The sequence below is a fragment of the Asterias amurensis genome, chromosome 6 (genome assembly GCF_032118995.1).
Source record: "Asterias amurensis chromosome 6, ASM3211899v1".
NCBI lineage: Eukaryota > Metazoa > Echinodermata > Asteroidea > Forcipulatida > Asteriidae > Asterias > Asterias amurensis.
Window position 1 is genome coordinate 20,768,733 of NC_092653.1, and position 20,069 is coordinate 20,788,801.

The 20,069-nt window shown below is 37.6% G+C and overlaps 1 protein-coding gene across 6 annotated transcripts in view; it reads right to left on the bottom strand.

Moving 5' to 3' along the window:
• The window catches only part of LOC139938063 (uncharacterized), a 65,574-nt gene that overhangs the window by 14,492 nt on the left and 31,013 nt on the right, over nt 1–20,069 (bottom strand). For 4 of the 6 annotated variants that reach the window (XM_071933428.1, XM_071933432.1, XM_071933433.1 and 1 more), the window contains 9 exons: nt 19,973–20,054; nt 18,857–18,933; nt 12,464–12,644; nt 9,597–9,704; nt 8,808–8,859; nt 6,382–6,518; nt 5,439–5,844; nt 3,857–4,066; nt 2,371–2,514 (listed from right to left, as the gene is read on the bottom strand). In XM_071933428.1, coding sequence (XP_071789529.1) covers nt 2,371–2,514; nt 3,857–4,066; nt 5,439–5,844; nt 6,382–6,518; nt 8,808–8,859; nt 9,597–9,704; nt 12,464–12,644; nt 18,857–18,933; nt 19,973–20,054 — 1,397 coding nt within the window. The remainder of the gene's footprint in view (nt 1–2,370; nt 2,515–3,856; nt 4,067–5,438; nt 5,845–6,381; nt 6,519–8,807; nt 8,860–9,596; nt 9,705–12,463; nt 12,645–18,856; nt 18,934–19,972; nt 20,055–20,069) is intronic. The other 2 variants (XM_071933429.1, XM_071933430.1) reach the window with 2 other exon arrangements.

Consider the following 20,069-nt stretch of genomic DNA (forward strand, 5'->3'; position numbering starts at 1 on the left):
ACGTCTACGAAACCCGTCTTGCAGAATCCTTGCAGAAAGACGGTGATTTCTAAGAGCATTGCTGACAAGATATCGTTCTTCCCGGGAGTGGTCTTTTTTAAACATCCACTTGGAGGTCGATCTTTGACATACTCGGTGGCTCTGTACTTGGCCATTAATTTTTATGACTCCAAAAGCAGTTGCAACTTGACGTTGAGGTACCCGAGGTTCAAGTTGACCAATGGCACAGGCTCTCTTCAAATCTGTTAAACGTGGCATATTGAAACTGCGAAATGTTTACCATGTCTCAGAAAAAAGAAAAAAAAGTTGTAGGCCTTAACCTTTCATCACTTTCCTTCATGACATTCTACCTGGAGTAATTTTTAACCCAGTCTTGCAATTATCCAAACAAGATGTTTTTCAAGAGATGGGGGTTAATTGTGTTTGGTGTGCTCACTGGTGCAAATCTTTGTGTAAACCATTCAGGGTTCTTAAGCTTGATTGGTTTGATTATTGATCATTACCTTTTGACTGTTTAGCACAGATAATGGTAGTTGTGGCACATTTGATTTGTGGTTTTGCCTCATTGTCATTCACGTAGCCAAGTTAAGCAACATGTAATGTGGTATCATTTAAAAGAGGAACACTTCAGCTTTGCATTGATATAAAACAAATACAAAAAGAGTAATAAATAATAAAAATATACTTGGTTGACAAAAGTTTACTTACTTTTTGTGAGCAGTTTTTATTAGTTTGTAGAGTCTAAAAAGCACTAGAGTCAACAGGCAGAAGTCGTGAGCGGAAGATTTTTGACATAATTTTAGCCGGAAATCTTTTTGGCGGGAATATATCTGGCACAATCTCCTCCCTACCTCATGTGAGTTTGAAGTAAACTGAAGAGGTCTTTGATGCATTTTGATTTTTTGTTTTCCTTTCCGGAACACAATTTTTTTAGTCAGCGATTCCATAACACAAGAAAATAGAAATAAAAGGCCAACATGCCTAAATGGTCTCTGAATTTGGCATTTCTGCGCTACACTGTACATCAAAAACTCCCCTAACAAATTTGCCACTCAAAAGACCAACTAGATTGAGGCTTAAAGGGCAAAATTCTCTGGTGGCCTTTTGGTTTACTTGAAATCACTGATCATTAATTATTAGGCATATCATGAAGGAAGAAAGAGAAGGAGTTCAAACGGAACGCCAAACTGCAGAGTAACAAAAGAAAACTCTGACAATGCTCCTGTCTGACCAGTGGGAAAAGATAGGAGACCTTCTGCAGGACGGCCGATTAACGAGCGCAAATAAATCTTAGTGCAGAACGTGTGGTACTGCCACTCTGCACTGTTGCCTGTGTGTAAAGATGAATCATTGGGGACAAAAATTGCGAACATACACAGTTTTTGCATGCGCAGTGTGTTTTCTTCGTCTTTCATGGATGCGCACATGGTCCATTATGTTGTTTTTTGGGGTTCTTTTGGGTTTTTTCACATGAAAATCAGAGTTGTAGAAAGTGAGTTGTGACTGACTTGTTCATTTATCGTCTGTGATGTTTTCATGGAAATATTATACACATATTGACTGGCAACGAGGTAATTAGTATACGTCTATTCCCACGAGGGACTTTGAGTGACCAGAAGAGCGACCTATTTCCCCGAGGCCGAAGGCCGAGGGAAATAGGCCCGTCTTCTGGTCACTCACAGGCCCGAGGGGGAATAGACGTACACTAGTTACCAAATTATGCCAGTCAATATGTGTTTTATAACACAGCTCGGTTTTAAATGTCAAGTAGAACAGAAAAGGGAGTTTTGTAGTTGTTGTTCACGGTTCAAGTCAAGAGAGGGCGCTGTTACCGCGGGCACTATATTCAAAGACTATTGCCCGCTCTGGTACTATTCCCGCAAAACACGCACGCGCGATCACTAGCCTATATTAGTTCATCCCATGTGACCATGTTTCAGCCAACCAGAATACAGAACGAGCAAGGGGTGTAATATAACAGCATATTTTTGCATTTTTTGCAATTTTCCGGTCACTAGCAGTGGTCCAAAACTTGGATATTAGCACACGAGGGTGGTTGGTGTCCAATTATGTTTTTCGTTTTGGTGTACAAAAGTATACGGAAATGTTATCAAGTCTCAAAAAAGTTTTTTTATTTTTATTATATCCATACAACATCTGACGTCATAGTTGCATGAAGAACCAAGTGCGCACGCGCAAACTCACAGACGCCAGGTCGCCAATTGTTTGTATAAGGTATGTGGGTGATTATGAGGTGTCGTTAATCGCGGTACCATGGGTTCGGCTTTGTTCGAACTCTTTCTATTTCCTTCCTCCATGGGCACATAGAGGGTGGTAGCATATGACAAAGGTGCATTTGTTTGTGCTTACCAGCATGATCGGTGCGCTCTGCTTCCTTCTCTTTACCTGTAGTAGTAGGTCCACCTTCCTGAGCCAGCTGTAAAGATATACTTGGGACTGCTCGATGACTATGCTTGGAACCACTTGATGTCTTCCTTAGTAAAGAGTGAGCTGCTTCACACACAAACAGCAAATTCTCATCAAATTTAATAACAACTTAAAGCCAAACTATACCTTTGTTTTTTAAACAATTTGGTGGTTTTACATGTAATCCTATATCAGAGTAGATATTATAAAATCAAATTAACCAAGACAATTTTGTTTCAAAAGGTGGCAGCGTTTTTTGAGATATCACTGAAAATCTCTGGTGGTCATCTCAACACAGAATAAACAAGACCTGAAAAACAAATCTGACAGTAACATTTCTCAGGTTCAAGTTTTTAAAGATAACAATTGATATCGCTTTCCTTAAAGGCAGTGGACACTATTGGTAATTACTCAAAATAATTATGAGCATTAAACCTTACTTTTTAACAAGTAATAGAGAGCTGTTGATAGCATAAAACATTGTGAGAAACGGGCTCCCTCTGAAGTGACGTAGTTTACGAAAAAGAAGCAATTTTCCACAAATTTGATTTCTGGACCTCAGAATTAGATTTTGAGGTGTCTAAATCTGCTGCTTTTTGCGCTTTATAAATACTGGCTATTAATATTATTATTATATAATTATATAATATTATATAATTATATTATATAATCTGAAAGCACACAACTTGGTGTGACAAGGGTGTTTTTTCTTTCATTATTATCTTGAAATTTGAGCTCAAATTGTCACAGGTTTGTTTTTTTATGCATATGTTAAGATAAACCAAGTGAGAAGACTGGATTTTGACAACTACCAATAGGGTCCAGTGTCTTTAATCGAAATGATTTTCAAAATATTTGATCCTATCTTAAGCTGCTGTAGGCCTACATGTATGCGTGTACTTCTAGCCAAGTAAGTTTTGATTGTCATGGATTTTAAGAGTGATGAAGAAAACCTAATCCTCTCTGAATAAGACATGTAAGAGGTCAAATGTCAATCTCATCCATTTCTAAGCATTGATGTGTGTGTGCTGAATTCAAATAGACTTGGGCAATATGTTTCTGGGGGATACAGTAGAGACCAATCCACAAACCAAGTTTGGGATTGATACATATTCCAAGTCCTTCATTTATCGCTTGGACAATGAACAAAGGAAACATTATTCCATTGTGTAAAAATACCCTGTAACTTAGCGTGTGTAAGCGCACACCCAAATCAGGACATGTTGCAAACAGCATGCCTCTTCGGTGGCTTAGCCAACCATAGGGCACAAGAGAAGTTCACACAGTTGCGTGAATATATACATTCACAACAAAGACAGACACTCAAAAGAAAAGAAACAAAAACTACGAATGGTCGACACAAGGATAAGAATGTAATTTGGAGACATGAGGAAGCAGGCCTGAACTCTACTAGACAGTTAAAAGTTACCTTCAGTCTTAGCTACCGATACTGCATTCATTCCTTGCTCAGTTGTGTCCACACCATCTAGTGAGGGAACTACATTGGTTGCCACTGAGTGACTACGTAAACTAATGTCAGACATACAGGATTGCATCTTCTTCATAAGAGACTCTCGCGTAGATAAAGAAGAATGACGGCGCTTATCTTTCTTTTCCTTATCCTTCCTTGGACCACTCCCTGTAATATCACACCATCAAAACATCACAACCAATAATGACAACCAATCCCTATAGCAATTTTAACAACAGACATTTTATCGCCCATGTCTGCCAAGTTTGACGCTCATGCATACTGTGCCACTTATCTCGTTCTTTAAACCATTTCCGCTCCACAGAAAGTATACAGCCTATGCTGCCACATGTAGCGCTACAGGCTACATTTGAGCTCTTTTCACACAGCAAAAATAAAGCCAGGGTCCCTTGCTACAAAATTTACAAGCGTGGATTGTCTATTTGTTATCACCATGCGCGACTGATTTTGTGAGCTTTCACACTGCGAAGGAAAAAAAACATCAACCCTTCTGCGCCATGAGAGTGCACACATCACTGATAAACCCAATCCACAATTGATATTACTAGCCAAATAATGTTAGTATGCTTTGCTATGCATTCTGCAGACGAAAAACGAGTCAAGTCAATGGCTATAAATACAATAAAATGGTTCAGAATTGCTTATGAATTTGTTGTTTAGTCGTTTCTTTGTTTCTTTGTAAATGAGGTTGAGACTGGAAGATAAATTTGTTATAACACGCGCGCTCGTGGAATACGTACAAATATAGCGCGTCTGCGTCCCATATCCAATTCGGGCTTCGGCCTCTTTGGATAAGAGCTAATGTATGTGCTATGTTTTTCCGTATTCCTCTCGCACTTGTGTGATAACTTATAATATTTGTTTACTTTCCTTGTCATAAAAATACACACAACAAACGTACGTCGTTTGGGAAGACCATGTGTGCCTGGTCTTGTCTCAAGGTGTTGGCTTTTTAATACAGCTTTTAGTAAAGTGCCTCTCTTGGTGCAATAGAACACTGACATTTAAGTACATGTATAATTGACATTGCATTAAACGATAAATTAACAAACGGCTTCAATCAAAGACCAACGCAGTGCATTTTACTGGGTCTGACCCCCGACTCACATGTCAAAAACGAATTGCAATTAAAGTGCTTCCCTGTGCCAGGTACGTGCTGCATGATGATCTATTTCAGGCCTAATAAAAGAAGGAACAAAAACTTGGGCCGGCCATTCGTCCGTGGCATAGACGGGGGAAAAACGGAGCCCACAAATAGAGAGCGAAATGGGAAAATGAAAATTTCCTTTTAAAAGCGGAAGTCTCACAGGCCCGAGTTAGATTCATTTTAAGACAAGTAAGCCATTATATTGATATTACATTTGTACTTCCCGAAATGTGATGTCACAATACAAATCCCTGTGGCGGTATTGACAACTACATGTAGTTTTCTAATGAATCTTATAAATCTCTGTGCTTTGTAAAAATCAAGCCCAGGGAAGAAATGTCATGTACCTGTACATAGGGCCATATTACTCACCAGTTTCCATCTTATATGGTGGTCTAGGTAGGAATCCCCATAAGCTATCACCAGCCCCTGCTGGTCCATCCTGTAAGTCAAGTAACTGTAACAGCATAGCTTCTTCATCTCTTAATGTCTGTAGTATCTCTTCCCCACGTTGTCCCTCTAGACCACTCAGACCACCATCATTAATGACTTCAGTAGAGCTAGCTCCAGCTACATCCTGTGCAGCAATATCTAACAACCCTTCCTCTAGAGTGCTTGATTCTAATCCACTGTTGTGCTCCACATCATTCTCCAGGGACATAGTTTCTTCATCAATGTCATTTTCTTCCAGACTACTTACTTCCTCTGACTGAGCTTCATCATCTGTTGATGCAGATGAGGAGGATCCACAGATACTGATCTCACACTCAGACAGCTTCTTGTTTAAAACACAAATTCAAGGTAAGATTAGGCAAAACTTCACAGCCAACAGCTATTTCCAATAGAGTCCAGATGATGGATAGTGGCTCTTAAAAATATATGTAATTGTTCACTATGCATTACGGGCTAAGGCTGTAATAAGGGACTACGACTTTGCACTGTGCCAAAACTGATATGTGTAATATGTGGCACTCACAAAACTCTACCAGCTTTCTGTACAATAGTCAAATTGAATCAATTCCTTTCTGGAACTGGGAAATCCTAAATTTTAAAACTTAAATTGCAACAGGAATTTTTGTAGATTAGTTTATTTTAACAGGAACAACAAACACAACTGCCAAACACTTCCATGTACATCTTTCATTGACTTTTTGCGTTTTATTGATGAGGTGATCATAAAAATGCTATTGTTTAAACTAAATTGTGATATGTGACAGTTGCCCATGCTAAAAATAATATTAAGATACAATATCAGTGCATGGCAATCAAATCATAAACTAACTCATTATTATTAAGCAATGTTTGATACACTTACATCATCTTCATTTCCAGGCAAATTGACATCGTCTCTCCGTATTGGGGAATCTCTGTCAGTTGCTATAGCAACAGATGCATGAACTGATCTGAATCTGGCTGATGATTGGTCAGAACGGTTATCTCCTCTGTCATTATCTGATAATCAATAATTAGATAATCAATATAAACAGGGGAATCCGAGATTGACAAGTGTCTGTTGTATACCATTGGAGTTGATGTCCTATATCAATCAATTTCAATCTACAGACCACAATTTGAGCAAGTTTAACAACTATCCGTGGTTCAGTGTATATCTCAACCTGATATCGGAAAGTATGGCTGGTTTAAAACAATCAACACTTTAAGAATCCTGAATTATGCCAGACACTAGCCTTTAACTATTCATGTTTTGAGTGCAAACCAGCAACCTTAAATAATCCATTTCCAAGCATGCACCTTTATTTATGCATTCAGTGTAATCACCCAATAAAACCAAATCAACTGCTAATACCTATAATATGGAATATACAAAATGATTATCAAATGCTAATGAATAATTGTCTGTGTTCGTGTTTTTGGACCTGTGTTCCAACAGCAGCGTACTATCACAGCAGGATCGAAGACCGGACCGACCAGAAACATGAAGTTGGACACAGCGATGAAGGTATTGTGGAGCTGTGTGATGGAGACATTTAAAGGCAGTGGACACTATTGGTAATTACTCAAACTAAATATTGGCATAAAACCTTACTTGGAAACGAGTAATGGGGAGAGATTGATGGTATAAAACATTGCGAGAAACAGCTCCCTCTGAAGTGACCTAGTTTTGGAGAAAGAAGTAATTTTCCACGAATTTGATTTCGAGACCTCAAGTTTAGAACTTGAGGTCTCGAAATCAAGCATCTGAAAGCACACAACTTCGTGTGACAAGGGTGTTTTTCCTTTCACAGTTATCTCGCAACTTCGATGACCGATTGAGCTCAAATTTTCACAGGTTTGTTATTTTATGCATATGTTGAGATACACCAAGTGAGAAGACTACTCTTGGACAATTACCAATAGTGTACACTGTCTTTAAAGATGAGAAGTGCGACCTTAAATCAAATTCTTTGCCGGACAGGAAGAAAATGAAGTTGGGCAAGTACATTTAGCAGAGCCGCCAATTCACGTCTGTCAGCGGCAAATAAAAGGTGTGCTGCACGGTTTTGCAGTCGCTGGAGTTTTCCCAGGTTGGATTCAGTGATTCAGAAGAGTAGGGAATTGCCTAGAGGAATGTTCATAGTTTGCTGGCTTCTGCTAATTTTCCTTGCCACTGTAAAGTTTGTTTAAAAATGTACATGAACATTAGGCTTTCAGAATAGCTTACATAATGCACTTTTAAATTTACATATTATTGTCTAAGTTCGCACCAACTCTATTTTTTAAATTCACAGAGATCAGAATGAGAAATGTTCTTTGTTCTGATCACTCAAATTAATTCTGTCATCAGTAAGTTGCGTGATAACATTTTGTACACATTAGTGTGCGCTATCACCGTACCACAGCACCTTATGGGAAGGAGGTTGATCTACCTCGAAATCTTGGATGCTACAGGAATGCTTTTGAATCATTTTTGATTATGTTTGCCAACATGAATTGAAAAGTCGCCGATACTTTTGTCTTTATTCTCTTTCCAAGTTGTGAGTATGATTTACCAATCAAAAGGAATGTAGAGTGTCGCGGCCGAGTGGTTAAGAGCATCGAATTCAAGTTCTGGTGCTAATTCACCGGAGTGTGAGTTCGAATCCCGGTCGTGACACTTGTGTCCTTGAGCAAGATACTTTACTATAATTGCTTCTCTTCACCCAGGGGTATAAATGGGTACCTGCGAGGGTAGAGGTTGATATTGTGAATGAAAAGCTTTCGGAGCGCCACGGCAGCTCGGGGCTGTATACTCCCTAAATGGGAGCTGAGAAAGATAAAAGGGATGTTTATTGGCCCAATGACCAGGGGACTAATGTAAAGCGCATTGATACGGTTTATTGTGAAATGCGCTATATAAGAACTTGTTATTATTATTATTATTAATGTAAAATGATGTCAACCTAATTGAAAAACCTTTTTAAAAAATTTGAAACATTTTTTTGATTGACCTTGTGAGATCTGATTCTGCAATAAAGTGGGATAAAAAAGGAGGATCTGATCGCTCTTGCGTTTACAAGCTAATGATTGCCCTCCTGATCAAGTGTAAACCCAAATGAAAGAGCTTATAGATATGAAACCAACAGAAATCCACATTACAATATAACAAAATTATTCCTCTCTTTTAAAACATAAACCGGTCACCTGTTTTCAATCAGTGAAACAAATTTTGTGAGGAAAAACAAAATCATCGACAAACTAAAATGGGTCCATCCGCTATGTCATGATTGCATTTAAACAAGATGAACTGCATAAAAACATTACCTGGTGACTTGCCGCTCTTTGCTTGGTGTCTGGACAACTCTATTGCTAATCTCTGTACACCAAAATAAAGAACAAATAATGGTAATGATAAACAAATTAATATAATTATTAATAGATGTTAAATTTGCATCGGGGATAAAGAATATTATTGTGTTTTTTTTACCCATACACAGATACATCGGTGTATAGAAAATAAAAAACAAAAATGATGTGTATGTGTATATGGGTAAAAACCAAAAATTAATATTCTTTATCCCCGATGCAAATTTAACATCTATTAACATCTATTAGATGTTCTTGATATTCTTTCTACAATAAACAAATCATAGACAATGAATACTCGTCCACCCACACTCTGAAAATTTAAAACCCCTTCTAAACAGCTTGGGTGATTCCATGTAGACACCAGCCTTGTCTGCCACATTAATTTGCAAAGCTTCTAATAGTAAATCCATATTGGACTCCAATATTAAATCAAGGAGCGTCAAGGCAGTTATACATGGCAAAATAATGGATGACACATGACTGAGTTCCACGAATAAGATGAGAAGAATCTATATATAAAATGCCAGCATAATCACCAACGTAATGGATGCCAAGCACGCATGTGCTTAAAAGCATTTCCCCTCTCTAGCGAATTACGCACTGAAAAATACCATCTACATGTACCATCAAATGTGTACAAAAAATGAGCAAAGATGGTCTATCCACTCAACAATGATGGAGATCAATGGGTAACAGTCAACTTATATAAAAAATGAGGAAAAAACTTGATTAAGAGTAACTTACCTCTTTGAGATCATTGACCTGCATTATATATTGCCTTTGAGATTCCTCAAGTTGATTGATGTACCACTGTTGGTCACGACATTTCTGATAAAATATTGGAGCTCTTACCTACCAGTTAATGATATTGTAAGAAAAATCAAATAAGAAAATAGTTGATAACAGAGTGTATAAAAAACATTGGCATATACTAACAAAGAGCAAGTCAAAAGAAGCCAGTACAAAAGGGTCAACTACATGTACAATCCAAGCCTACATCTGTATGGACTGTAAAAGGGGTAACCCTGTTTCAGCTCTAGGAGAAAGTGGTAACGGCCTCTTTTTTACATTTTTTTGTTTATACTACAAAAGCACACCAACTTGGACTTTCATATAAAGGAGTGTTCCAGCTACTTTCAAGTCACCTTGTACCTCTCTAGCATAGGGCCTTATTATGCTATTAATTAACAACCTTATTTATAACGGGTTATAGCTGAGCTATGGGTGTAACAATTTTGATTTGGCTGATAACCCAAGACCAACTTGAGAAGAACATAACCGTGTGACTATTAAAGCAGATCCCAGGGACGTATTATCTTCTCTTAATAAATACCTTGGACAGCTTCAAGTCTCTGATTGGTCAAAACCAGATTACGTGGGAATGTATTAACGGATGATAAAGGACCGGCTTGGAAACTAGTGAATAAATGTATCAATTTTGATGTACATGGACGCTGAGCTCATGCGCGCTTTTAACGCACAAAGAACGGCAATCATTTGCCTCCTTTGACCCCAGGGAGGGCGCTTAACAGACCATTCTTTTAAAAGAGTCACTGGTCTCAAGGTATCACTTATGTGATTAACGCACGAAAGAGACGAAAAGTCACAAAATTTGAAAAATTTTAGCCGTTTGTTTCGTTAAAAAGGGTATTTGTTTAATAAAAGTGTTCAAACGAGGTCTTCACTGCGTGGTAATGACCGGGTTGGGGCCGAGCCAGCCACCAACTAAACACTGTTATTTCCTAATTCATAAATGCCTGGGACAGTTTCTCCATTTTGATTCGTTGAGAGGACATCACATGGGGGTGTTTAAACGGATGCTATAACCACAGCCACAAGTGTTTAAACACAGTTAGTGTATGTGTGGGCCCCTGAACCAGCATATGGAGTATACATGTACATGTACATCTTGGATTTCTGACACCATAACCTTGTGAATTAATTTGTATTTTAACCAAACAAGCTGAATTTATCCCAACAGTTGGACGGTTCTGAAGCTTTGTGAAATTTAGGGTAACTAATTCCTGTTTAAAATCATTTTGAACAAAACAGTACTATTCATAATGAAAGAGCCTGAAAATTTTAGTGAATGCGCTGAGATCAGTGAGTGAGTGAGTGGATACAAAGGCAAAAGGTACATTGAAATGATGGCATTTCTACCTTTTGGTGGGAACAGTAACCAAAGCACTAGAGAAGTAAGACCACAGGGCAGGATTTTTTTATTTGTGGAAAAAAATATTGTCTGATTTTCTTCACCAGGCCGACATAAAAAGTCTGAATTCAGATAAAAGTCTGAAGAATCTCATTCCTGCAACATAGTCGCATGCAGTTAGCCACTATGAGAGGCAGAAACAAGATGCAAGTTTCATTTATCAAATTTGCTTGTTGACATGGAGAGCAAAATAATGCAGAAATCGCGTACGAGTGGCGAGGGGCAAAACTACCAGAATTCTGTTCTCAAATTTACAGGTTTTTTAAAACATTATTATGAATGGGAATCAAAGTGTGTTGAATCGATTTAAAACAAGTGGTTTAACCCCCCCCCCCCCCCCCCCAATGCCTGGTTCTTGATAACTTCACCTCGATTGCTTTGATAAAATTATCAAGAACCAGGCCTCGGCGGATTTAAAGACACTGGACACCTTTGGTATTTGTCAAAGACCAGTTTTCTTACTTGGTGTATCTCAACATATGCACAAAATAACAAACCTGGGAAAATTTGAACTCAATTGGTCGACGAAGTTGCAAGATAATAATGGAAGAAAAAAACACCCTTGTCACAATGTGCTTTCAGATGCTTAATTTCGGGACCCCAAAATCTAATTCTGAGGTCTCAAAATCAAATTCGTGGAAAATTACTTCTTTCTTACTTCTTTCTTGCTTCATAGGGAGCTGTTTCTTACAATGTTTTATACTACCAACAGCTCTAAATTGCTCGTTACCAAGTAAGTTTTTATGCTAATAACTATTTTGAGTATTTACCAAAAGTGTCCACTGCCTTTAAACCACTAATTTAAAACCTCTTCACCACACATCGATTCCCTTAATAAAATATTTTGTCAATACAATCTCAATGTATAATTGCCATCACTTTGTCACATAACAAGTTATATATACCATGTTTTGTTTTGGTTTTTTTTTTTCAATTCCAAATAAATGCACATGTTATTTGCATATTGTTTTAGTTACGTTTCACTCCTAAGCTAGGAGCTTCAACTGACTGGCAACCACGTCCAATGCTCAACTACTTCTTTATGGTCATACAGGGCATTGTAGGTGTGGTTTGGACTAGTTGGTCATAAATGTTTAGGAGCTTGTAAGCCCTGTCATACTTCTCCCCCCAGTCTGTTCCAAATGGACTTCCTAATTATCTCGGTCACAACTAGCTTGCAATGGGTTTGCAAAGGCCCTACAGGACCTGCCGGAAAAGGCTCAGCATTGAGAAGGTTTACCAGTTTGAAAAAGCTCCTAGCCTAGGAGTAAAATGTAACTAAAATAATATGAAAGTAACATTTATTTGGCATAACAAAACGAACCTCACAATCCATAATTGATCAAAAATCAAGATGAACTTATTTAAGGAAGTAATATGTATTGTATGCATATTGTACCTGGAACTGCAAGATGAGAGTGTTATCTTTGAGATATCCTTCACTAGCTAAGAGATCCAGTCTAAAGAAGCGATTATAACCCCAGCATTCTCCTACTTCAAAATCAGATGCAAACTCTCTTACAATGTTCTTGCTGTTATCATGAGTAGCTTGATGTATCATTTCCACTCGGTACTCATACCTAGAATGATCAATAAGCATCTACTAATTAAAGGCATCCAAAAAGGGCAACATAAACAAACAAAAGAAACAATTGGTCCAAGACTGGTCATGTGGGTTGTATAAACATATGATGTTAGACCAGCTTTGTAAACTAGACCATAAATGGCCCCTTTAACAAGCTTATTTTTTTAAAGCTGGTTTGCACTTGTGAAGGAAACTATTACCTAACCTTGTTAATTGTGCAGATTGTTGTTAATATATATTTTGCATATGCAAATACTTTTTTTTCACTCATCAGCCGGACTAGTGAACCAATCTTTTGAGTTGCCTGCAAGTTTTTTCACCAGCAGGTACATGTACATGTATGTATGCATACATGATAATAAATTTTGCAAAGTTGTACAATCTTATCACCTAATTCCTGCCCATAATAATGGCTTTTTCATCAAAGGCGCAATTCCAGCGTGACTGACATTACATTATTTACAAATTTTTAATATCTAATCAGCTTTCATGTATAAACAATGACAGCCATCGGAAACATGTTTGGAATTGGTATACTAGAACCCAAGTATACATCTTTACAACTTCATGTTCAGCTTTTCCGACTTGCGGGGTTATTTACTGCCGACATATTACAAAAAGCGACGCAGCCAAAAGAATTTCTTTTCAAATTTAAAGTGCTACAGACAAATATGAACATTATATCTAATAGGGTAACAAACACTTCTAGTAAAATGGGGAAACTACTTATGAATTAATAATAATAATAATATAGTAGGTATTTGTACTGCGCCAAATCAATCTTTACAGATGTTCAAGGCGCAGCAGTGACAATGTAATCACAACAATACATGTACATATCCAGTGAATGCTAATCAAACAATAATAACACCATTTACAACAACAACGGGAAAAAATCAGAACCAGGAGGGAAACCACGACCAGACCTGCAGCATTGAGCCAAAGAAAGTCCCGCCAAAGCCGGTCTCTCTATGACGAGAACGTGCAGGCCAAGCTGAGCGATACCGGACATATTATATGCAAATTAACCTTTGTGCCTGACATTACCGTGACTGACATTAAGCATTTATAACATTTTAAATCTACATGTACTTCCAATATCGGTTGGTTTGATGTATCTTGGAATGCTTGTGAGGAATCTGTTGTAATAGTTGACACTCTTGTTAAGCTTGTCGTTGTTGTGATAGTGATAATTATTCGTACAGGTATTTTTTTAGGGCACCACAGCAAGAGCAAAGGGCAATTGCTGAGGGCGGCATGGGTTATTTTGAGGTCGGTGTTGTTAAATCTAGACATAATTGAATTTAATTTAAATTGTTCTTCCAGTGATTCATAATAAATTAAATTTACCAATTTAATGTGTACATCTCTGAAATCCAAGTATTTCATCACAATCATACTTAAATATGCAAAACATTGATCGTTAACCGTTACCACTGCGACAAGGAAGAAGGGTCAGCAGACGGGCAGTGACGAGGGAAATTCATCACACTCAAGGCACGTTCTTACACAGTTGTTCCAGTCAATTTAGGTTTTCCTTTTATTCAACATCCATATAAAAAAACAACTAACATGTATATGTACCTAGGCTTTATTTTAGCACACACATTGATTGTTAACAACAAAAAGGTATAAAATCTATCATAATTTTTGACATTTTGTCGCCACTAAGCAGAAAGAAAATGGAAGAAGTTTTTTTTTTTCTGAAGGAGAAGTACACGCTCACGTGATGTGCAAATCAACCTCTGTTTCATGAACTAGGCAATTCCGGCACGAAATAGCCGTTGAAGTAGCATTTACAGCATCTTCAGAGAATTTGTTTGCGAGTTTACATAACTTGGAACTCGTCCTGCTTAAGCCGCGTTTTGTGAAATGGATCATAGAATCAATCTAACTTAAGATCGATCTCAAGTTTAGGACTTGTCCTTAATCTTAGGATTGATCCTAAGTTAGGAAGAGTTTTGTGAAATCGACCCATGGAAACCCTCTCTCTATTTTGATTACATACATATCTCTGTACAGAGTTTCTTCTATATAGCTTGAACTCCTCTTTTTATCTTTTTTGTAGTATCCTCATAGAATCATGAACAAAAAATTTGTCTCAGTGAGACGCAAATTATTTGAGCATGTACAACGGATTTAGGAGAATCTCCTGAAAACATTGCTCTTTGGTTTTCACTTTTTTTTCTCAAGACCTTGACTACTAATGAAGTTGAACCTTCTACATGTAAACTATATTACACAGTCAATTTGTCTTTGTTCAACCCAAAGACATTTATATCACATACACTTACAAATCTATAAATAAACAATTACCTGCATTATTACAAGGGCCTTATTTGGGTTTTTTCCTGTCTGTAAAAGCGAGATATCCAAACATTCAATATTCAAAAAAAAGTCAGAATTTGAAACATCTGAATTTCAAAAAGCGAAAAAGTTGGAAACCCAATTTAAGCCAGAAAAATAAATTTTATGACTTTGCCTTCTAAATCATAGTCAAATTTGTCAAAGCCAACTGTACATGTTTGTGAATATGCCGCCCCGAATATACGATACATGTAGGTCCCACACAAACATTGAACTGCCTAAAGGAATGGCCCTCTAACAAGAGTAGACAACTTCTAAAGATATCAGGGAAAGAAAAATCACAAATTCTGACTATTTTTACCTCTTTTTTCGTTCAAGTTATTAATGAGAATAACAGTGTGATGACCCAGTCTTCAGTGCGTGATAATGATGGAACTAACTAAGGTCATTACCATGCAGTGTTATTCCCTAATTAAAAGCAGCACTTAACCGTTGGTTGCACTTAACCGTTGGTTGCACTTAACCGTTGGTTGCACTTAACCGTTGGTTGCACTTAACCGTTGGTTGCACTTAACCGTTGGTTGCACTTAACCGTTGGTTGCACTGAGCTTGGTAGATGAGTAGTACACTGCATGCTTCACCTACAATGCTGAAGGTTTTGGTCCCACATTAATTGTATATAGACAATGTATACAATGGCCCATTGGTCATGTTGGATAATGGTCAGATAGGGGGCGCTGTTCTGTAGCCGCCACTGTTTATTTTCTCTGCCAGTGTTTGCTTATTAATATTCGTTTAATCTTTGCTGAGTTTTTGGCATCGTCTTTATATTTATTGTTGATGTGCTTATTTGTGTGATATATTTTGGTGCTTTATCCGATTAATAGTAATGCTTGTTATTTTGATGTTTTTGATGTGGTTTTTATCTCCGGTTGAGTTCACTATTTTGTAACGTGTGTTCATCATGGTTGTTGCTTTTAGTGCCCGTGCTCGTCTGTTGGTGTTTTTACATCTGCTTTTTATCATACATAAGTCACAACGGGTTCAAATCTTTCCTGATGCTGAGACTGTCAGAAATGAGCATTTTGTGTCTTCATACCAGTACATGTGTCCAACTAATTTTGTTGTGCCATTTTCACCCTGTCATGGGGTAACATTACGCACAGAAGAAGTGAATTTAAAAACTAAATAGTGCTATTAAAAATGAGAACTTGTTTTCGTGCGACGTCCATTTCAAACATTTTCAGCGAAGGGGAATACCGGGGCCCCAACACTGCCGATCCATCCATACACGTGGAATGACGTCACCTTTGTTGCAGCGGTCATTTTCGGGCTAAAATATACCGGAAGTAGCAGGTCAGTTGCGTTCCAACGATGGTTTACTGGGCATCGCAGCGGGGGGTTGGTCGTAAAACCTGGGCTAAGTTAGTCTAGTCCACCAATTTTTTTGGTTTAGTTTAGCCCAGCTCAGTGGGTCAAATTAACCCTCGCGGACCAGAATATTGTGTTCCCACGCAGGGTTAGTTTAGCACTTTTGGATTAAGGACTAGTTTAACCCCACGTCTGAACGTACCCTACGTCTCTTCTAGGCTGTGCAGGGACACTCCTCAATGTCTTGAGGAGCTTACCAAGTGCTATAGTTCTACGCTAGCTGGTGCCTTCAATACACATGCCCCATTAAAGTCTGGTCACCGCTAGGCCCCGTCTTCCTTGGTTTAGTCAAGATATCAACTCTGCCTTGAGGATGAGGAGACGTGCAGAAAAGAAGTGGCGACGAACAAACATGGTCTCTGATCTTTCAGAATATAAGCTTATAAGAAATAAGGTTACTTTTCTTCTTAATAAAGCTCGCTGCAGTTTTTACAAAGACTTTATCGAAAGTAATAGTTCCAACCAGAGGAAATTATTTAGAGCATCTAAAAAGCTGCTTGGGCACAGTGTTGACGTCCTCTACCCACCTTTTAAAGATAAACTGTCTCTTGCCAATGATATGGGTAGCTTTTTTTGTAAAGAAAATATCTAATATTCATGCTAAACTTGAAGACTTGGAAGTTTCAACCTCTGTGGACAGACCGTTATCTTTTACACCTGAAACAATGTCCAGTAATATCCTGTTTGATAGTTTCATACCACTAACCGAGTCACAGGTAAAACAGCTTGTTGTCAATTCTTCTAAGGGATCATGCGCTCTGGATCCCATGCCTACTAACCTTGTGGGTGAGTGCCTTGATGTTTTGCTTCCAGTAATTACCAACATTATAAATTCATCATTAGTTTCTGGTACATTTCCTACTGACTGGAAAGAACCTGTAATTATATGTCCTTTATTAAAAAAGTTTCCGTCCAACACTGTATTTGTCAGATAGAAGTCAACGTGTATCCATTCAAGGTACCTTATCAGAGAAGTTTAACATCAACTGTGGTGTTCCTCAGGGATCCTGCTTAGGACCACTTTTATTTATTGTCTATGCCTCTAAATTGTTTGACATCGTTGAGCATCATTTGCCTGATGTCCATTGCTATGCCGATGACACTCAGCTGTATCTATCTTTTAGACCCGACGACGACAAATCTTGTCAAGCTGCTGTGACTATAATTGATGATTGCATTAGGGACATCAGGCAATGGATGTTACATGACCAGCTTTTAATTAATGATGCTAAAAGTGAATTTTTGATCATCGGATCAAAGCAGCAACTGAAGAAAATTAATATTTCCGATATAATGATAGGTGAAGCTACTGTTTTTCCTACAACATGTGTTCGGAACTTGGGGTCTTGGTTCGATTCTGAACTTACAATGAAAACCCACATCAATAAAGCTTGCTCTGCAGCCTTTTTTCATCTTCACAACATCAACACATTAGTCAATTCCTTACACAAGACTCTCTTTTAAAACTCATTCATGCATTTGTGACCAGTCGTCTTGACTATTGTAATAGCATTTTGTACGGTCTGCCAAAGTCACAAATAGTTAAACTACAAAGGGCTCAAAACGCAGCTGCCAGAATTGTTACTAACACACACCGGTTTGAACACATTACACCTATAATTCATCAATTACATTGGCTGCCTGTTTTGTACAGGATTAATTTTAAAATCTTGTTGACATTCAAAGCTCTTCATGGTCTTTCATTTTCATGGTATTTTCTTAAATTATCCTTCTGGTAAAATGTTGACTACATTTGGTGATAGGGCTTTTTCTGTGGCAGCCCCTAAGCTTTGGAATGCGCTACCGTTTTACATACGTAGCGAACAGAAACTCACCTCTTTTAAATGTAATATAAAAACCCACCTTTTTAAAATCGCTTTGTAGTGTGTCTTCTTCTATGGTCACCTTGCCAGTTAGTTTAGAGTTTAAGCATAGATAGGGTTAGAGGCGTCTGTCTCCTGAAAAGGTCAAAACATTACCGATGCCAGCAGAGATAGGCCTATGTAATAAGTAACTAATTAGTTCTCTGTTGGCGGGACAGACGTATCCCCATACTTTTGTTTGGGCACTGGCCTGATGACCAGTCTTTTTTCTTTGTCTTTTTCTTCCACTCTGTGCTTTTTAACAAGTGTTCTGCGCCTTTGATCATTTTGTATGTAAGGGGCGCAATATAAATTTTAAATATTATTATTATTATTATTATTATTATTATTATTATTATTATTATTATTATTATTATTATTATTATTATTATTATTATTATCATGTCCTATAACTTTGTAATGAGCAAACCAAAATGCAAAATTTGTCTTACCAGGGTGTTTAATGAGTTATGTGACCCAATGAGTTTATGGTAGTAGTTGTAATAAACATCCAAGCTTGCAAACATGCAATTCCCACCAGTTTTGATCTGGTTCATTTACATACTTCTAAGAAGACGACAACTAATTTAAGACAACAGTGACTTACTTGGAGGTTTCTGGCAGACCAGCTGACAGTTCCAAGAATACCGATAGATAGTTACCTCTGACTACACCATTACCATCCTGTAACAACAGACAAAGGTAATCACATAGCGTAAATAAACACGATTACATACACTGATTGAGTGCTTGAGAGTGGAACCAGACAAATGGAAATTCCCTAGGTATGTCTCATTGCTGTTCAGTTTCATCAAATAAAATGGATTGGTCAAGATTTAACAATGGATATTTTAACAACTCGAAAAGATTCTGTCTCGAGACTGAATTTAGAACGTGTCACAAGATGTCTTCTTTTGTATACCCTTTGTATACCCTTTACGAGCGGCCATACCTTTTTATTGTACCTATTTGTCTGTGCAGAACTGCCAACTTTTACCAATCAGAATCAGTATTCCTCAAGTCAACCATCAGTGTCCCCCGCCCCCCCCCCCAAAAAAAAAAAAAAAAATATCACAACTTTCCAAAATTTCAGTATTAAAATTTAAGGCTTTACTTTATTCATTGCAACCATTTTTTTATAAAATGATTATTGAAAAATGCTTTTAAAGATACTGTCACCATTTGTTTTTGGTTGATGTTTCGCTAATTATCAAGAAAGATACAATAGAAGTCACATGTGAAAGTTTCAGCTGAATACAGTGTCTATTTGTTGAGGAGAAAAAAACCCAAATAACCGCAGTATTTTCACACAAATGTAGAATCCATTCACATTTAGCAAAGTGAAAGCGGGTACCAACAACATCTCAGGTTGCAGCATTCATGAGCGGACACCAACCCTCAGAAATATTTGAAACGTTTCATGCATGAATAGTTTCTTAGATTCAAATGTTTGATGATGAAAACACTTTGCAGGATGCTTATTAACCCTTTTAACCAGTTGATTTGAGTGGGTTTTTCTTTTCTTTATTCAAACCCAAATCTTTTTAAATTTACCCAATCAGTTTCCATTGTGGTTTATTATTTAATATCTTTTATGTAGTTGTTACTAGAGAAGTCAAGGGGAATAATTCAGCTTATTTGTATCAATGTCAGAAACACAGGAACACATTTGCATGTTGTATCTTGCTTAATAAGGGAGTTAACAGTTTAAAATAAGACTTACCGGATAAACTTTAAGTCTCCAGTTGAGTCCACACACTGTTAAGGGAGGGCTGTACACTGGATCGGCTTTATGCTGCAACGCACTTAACCATTCAAAA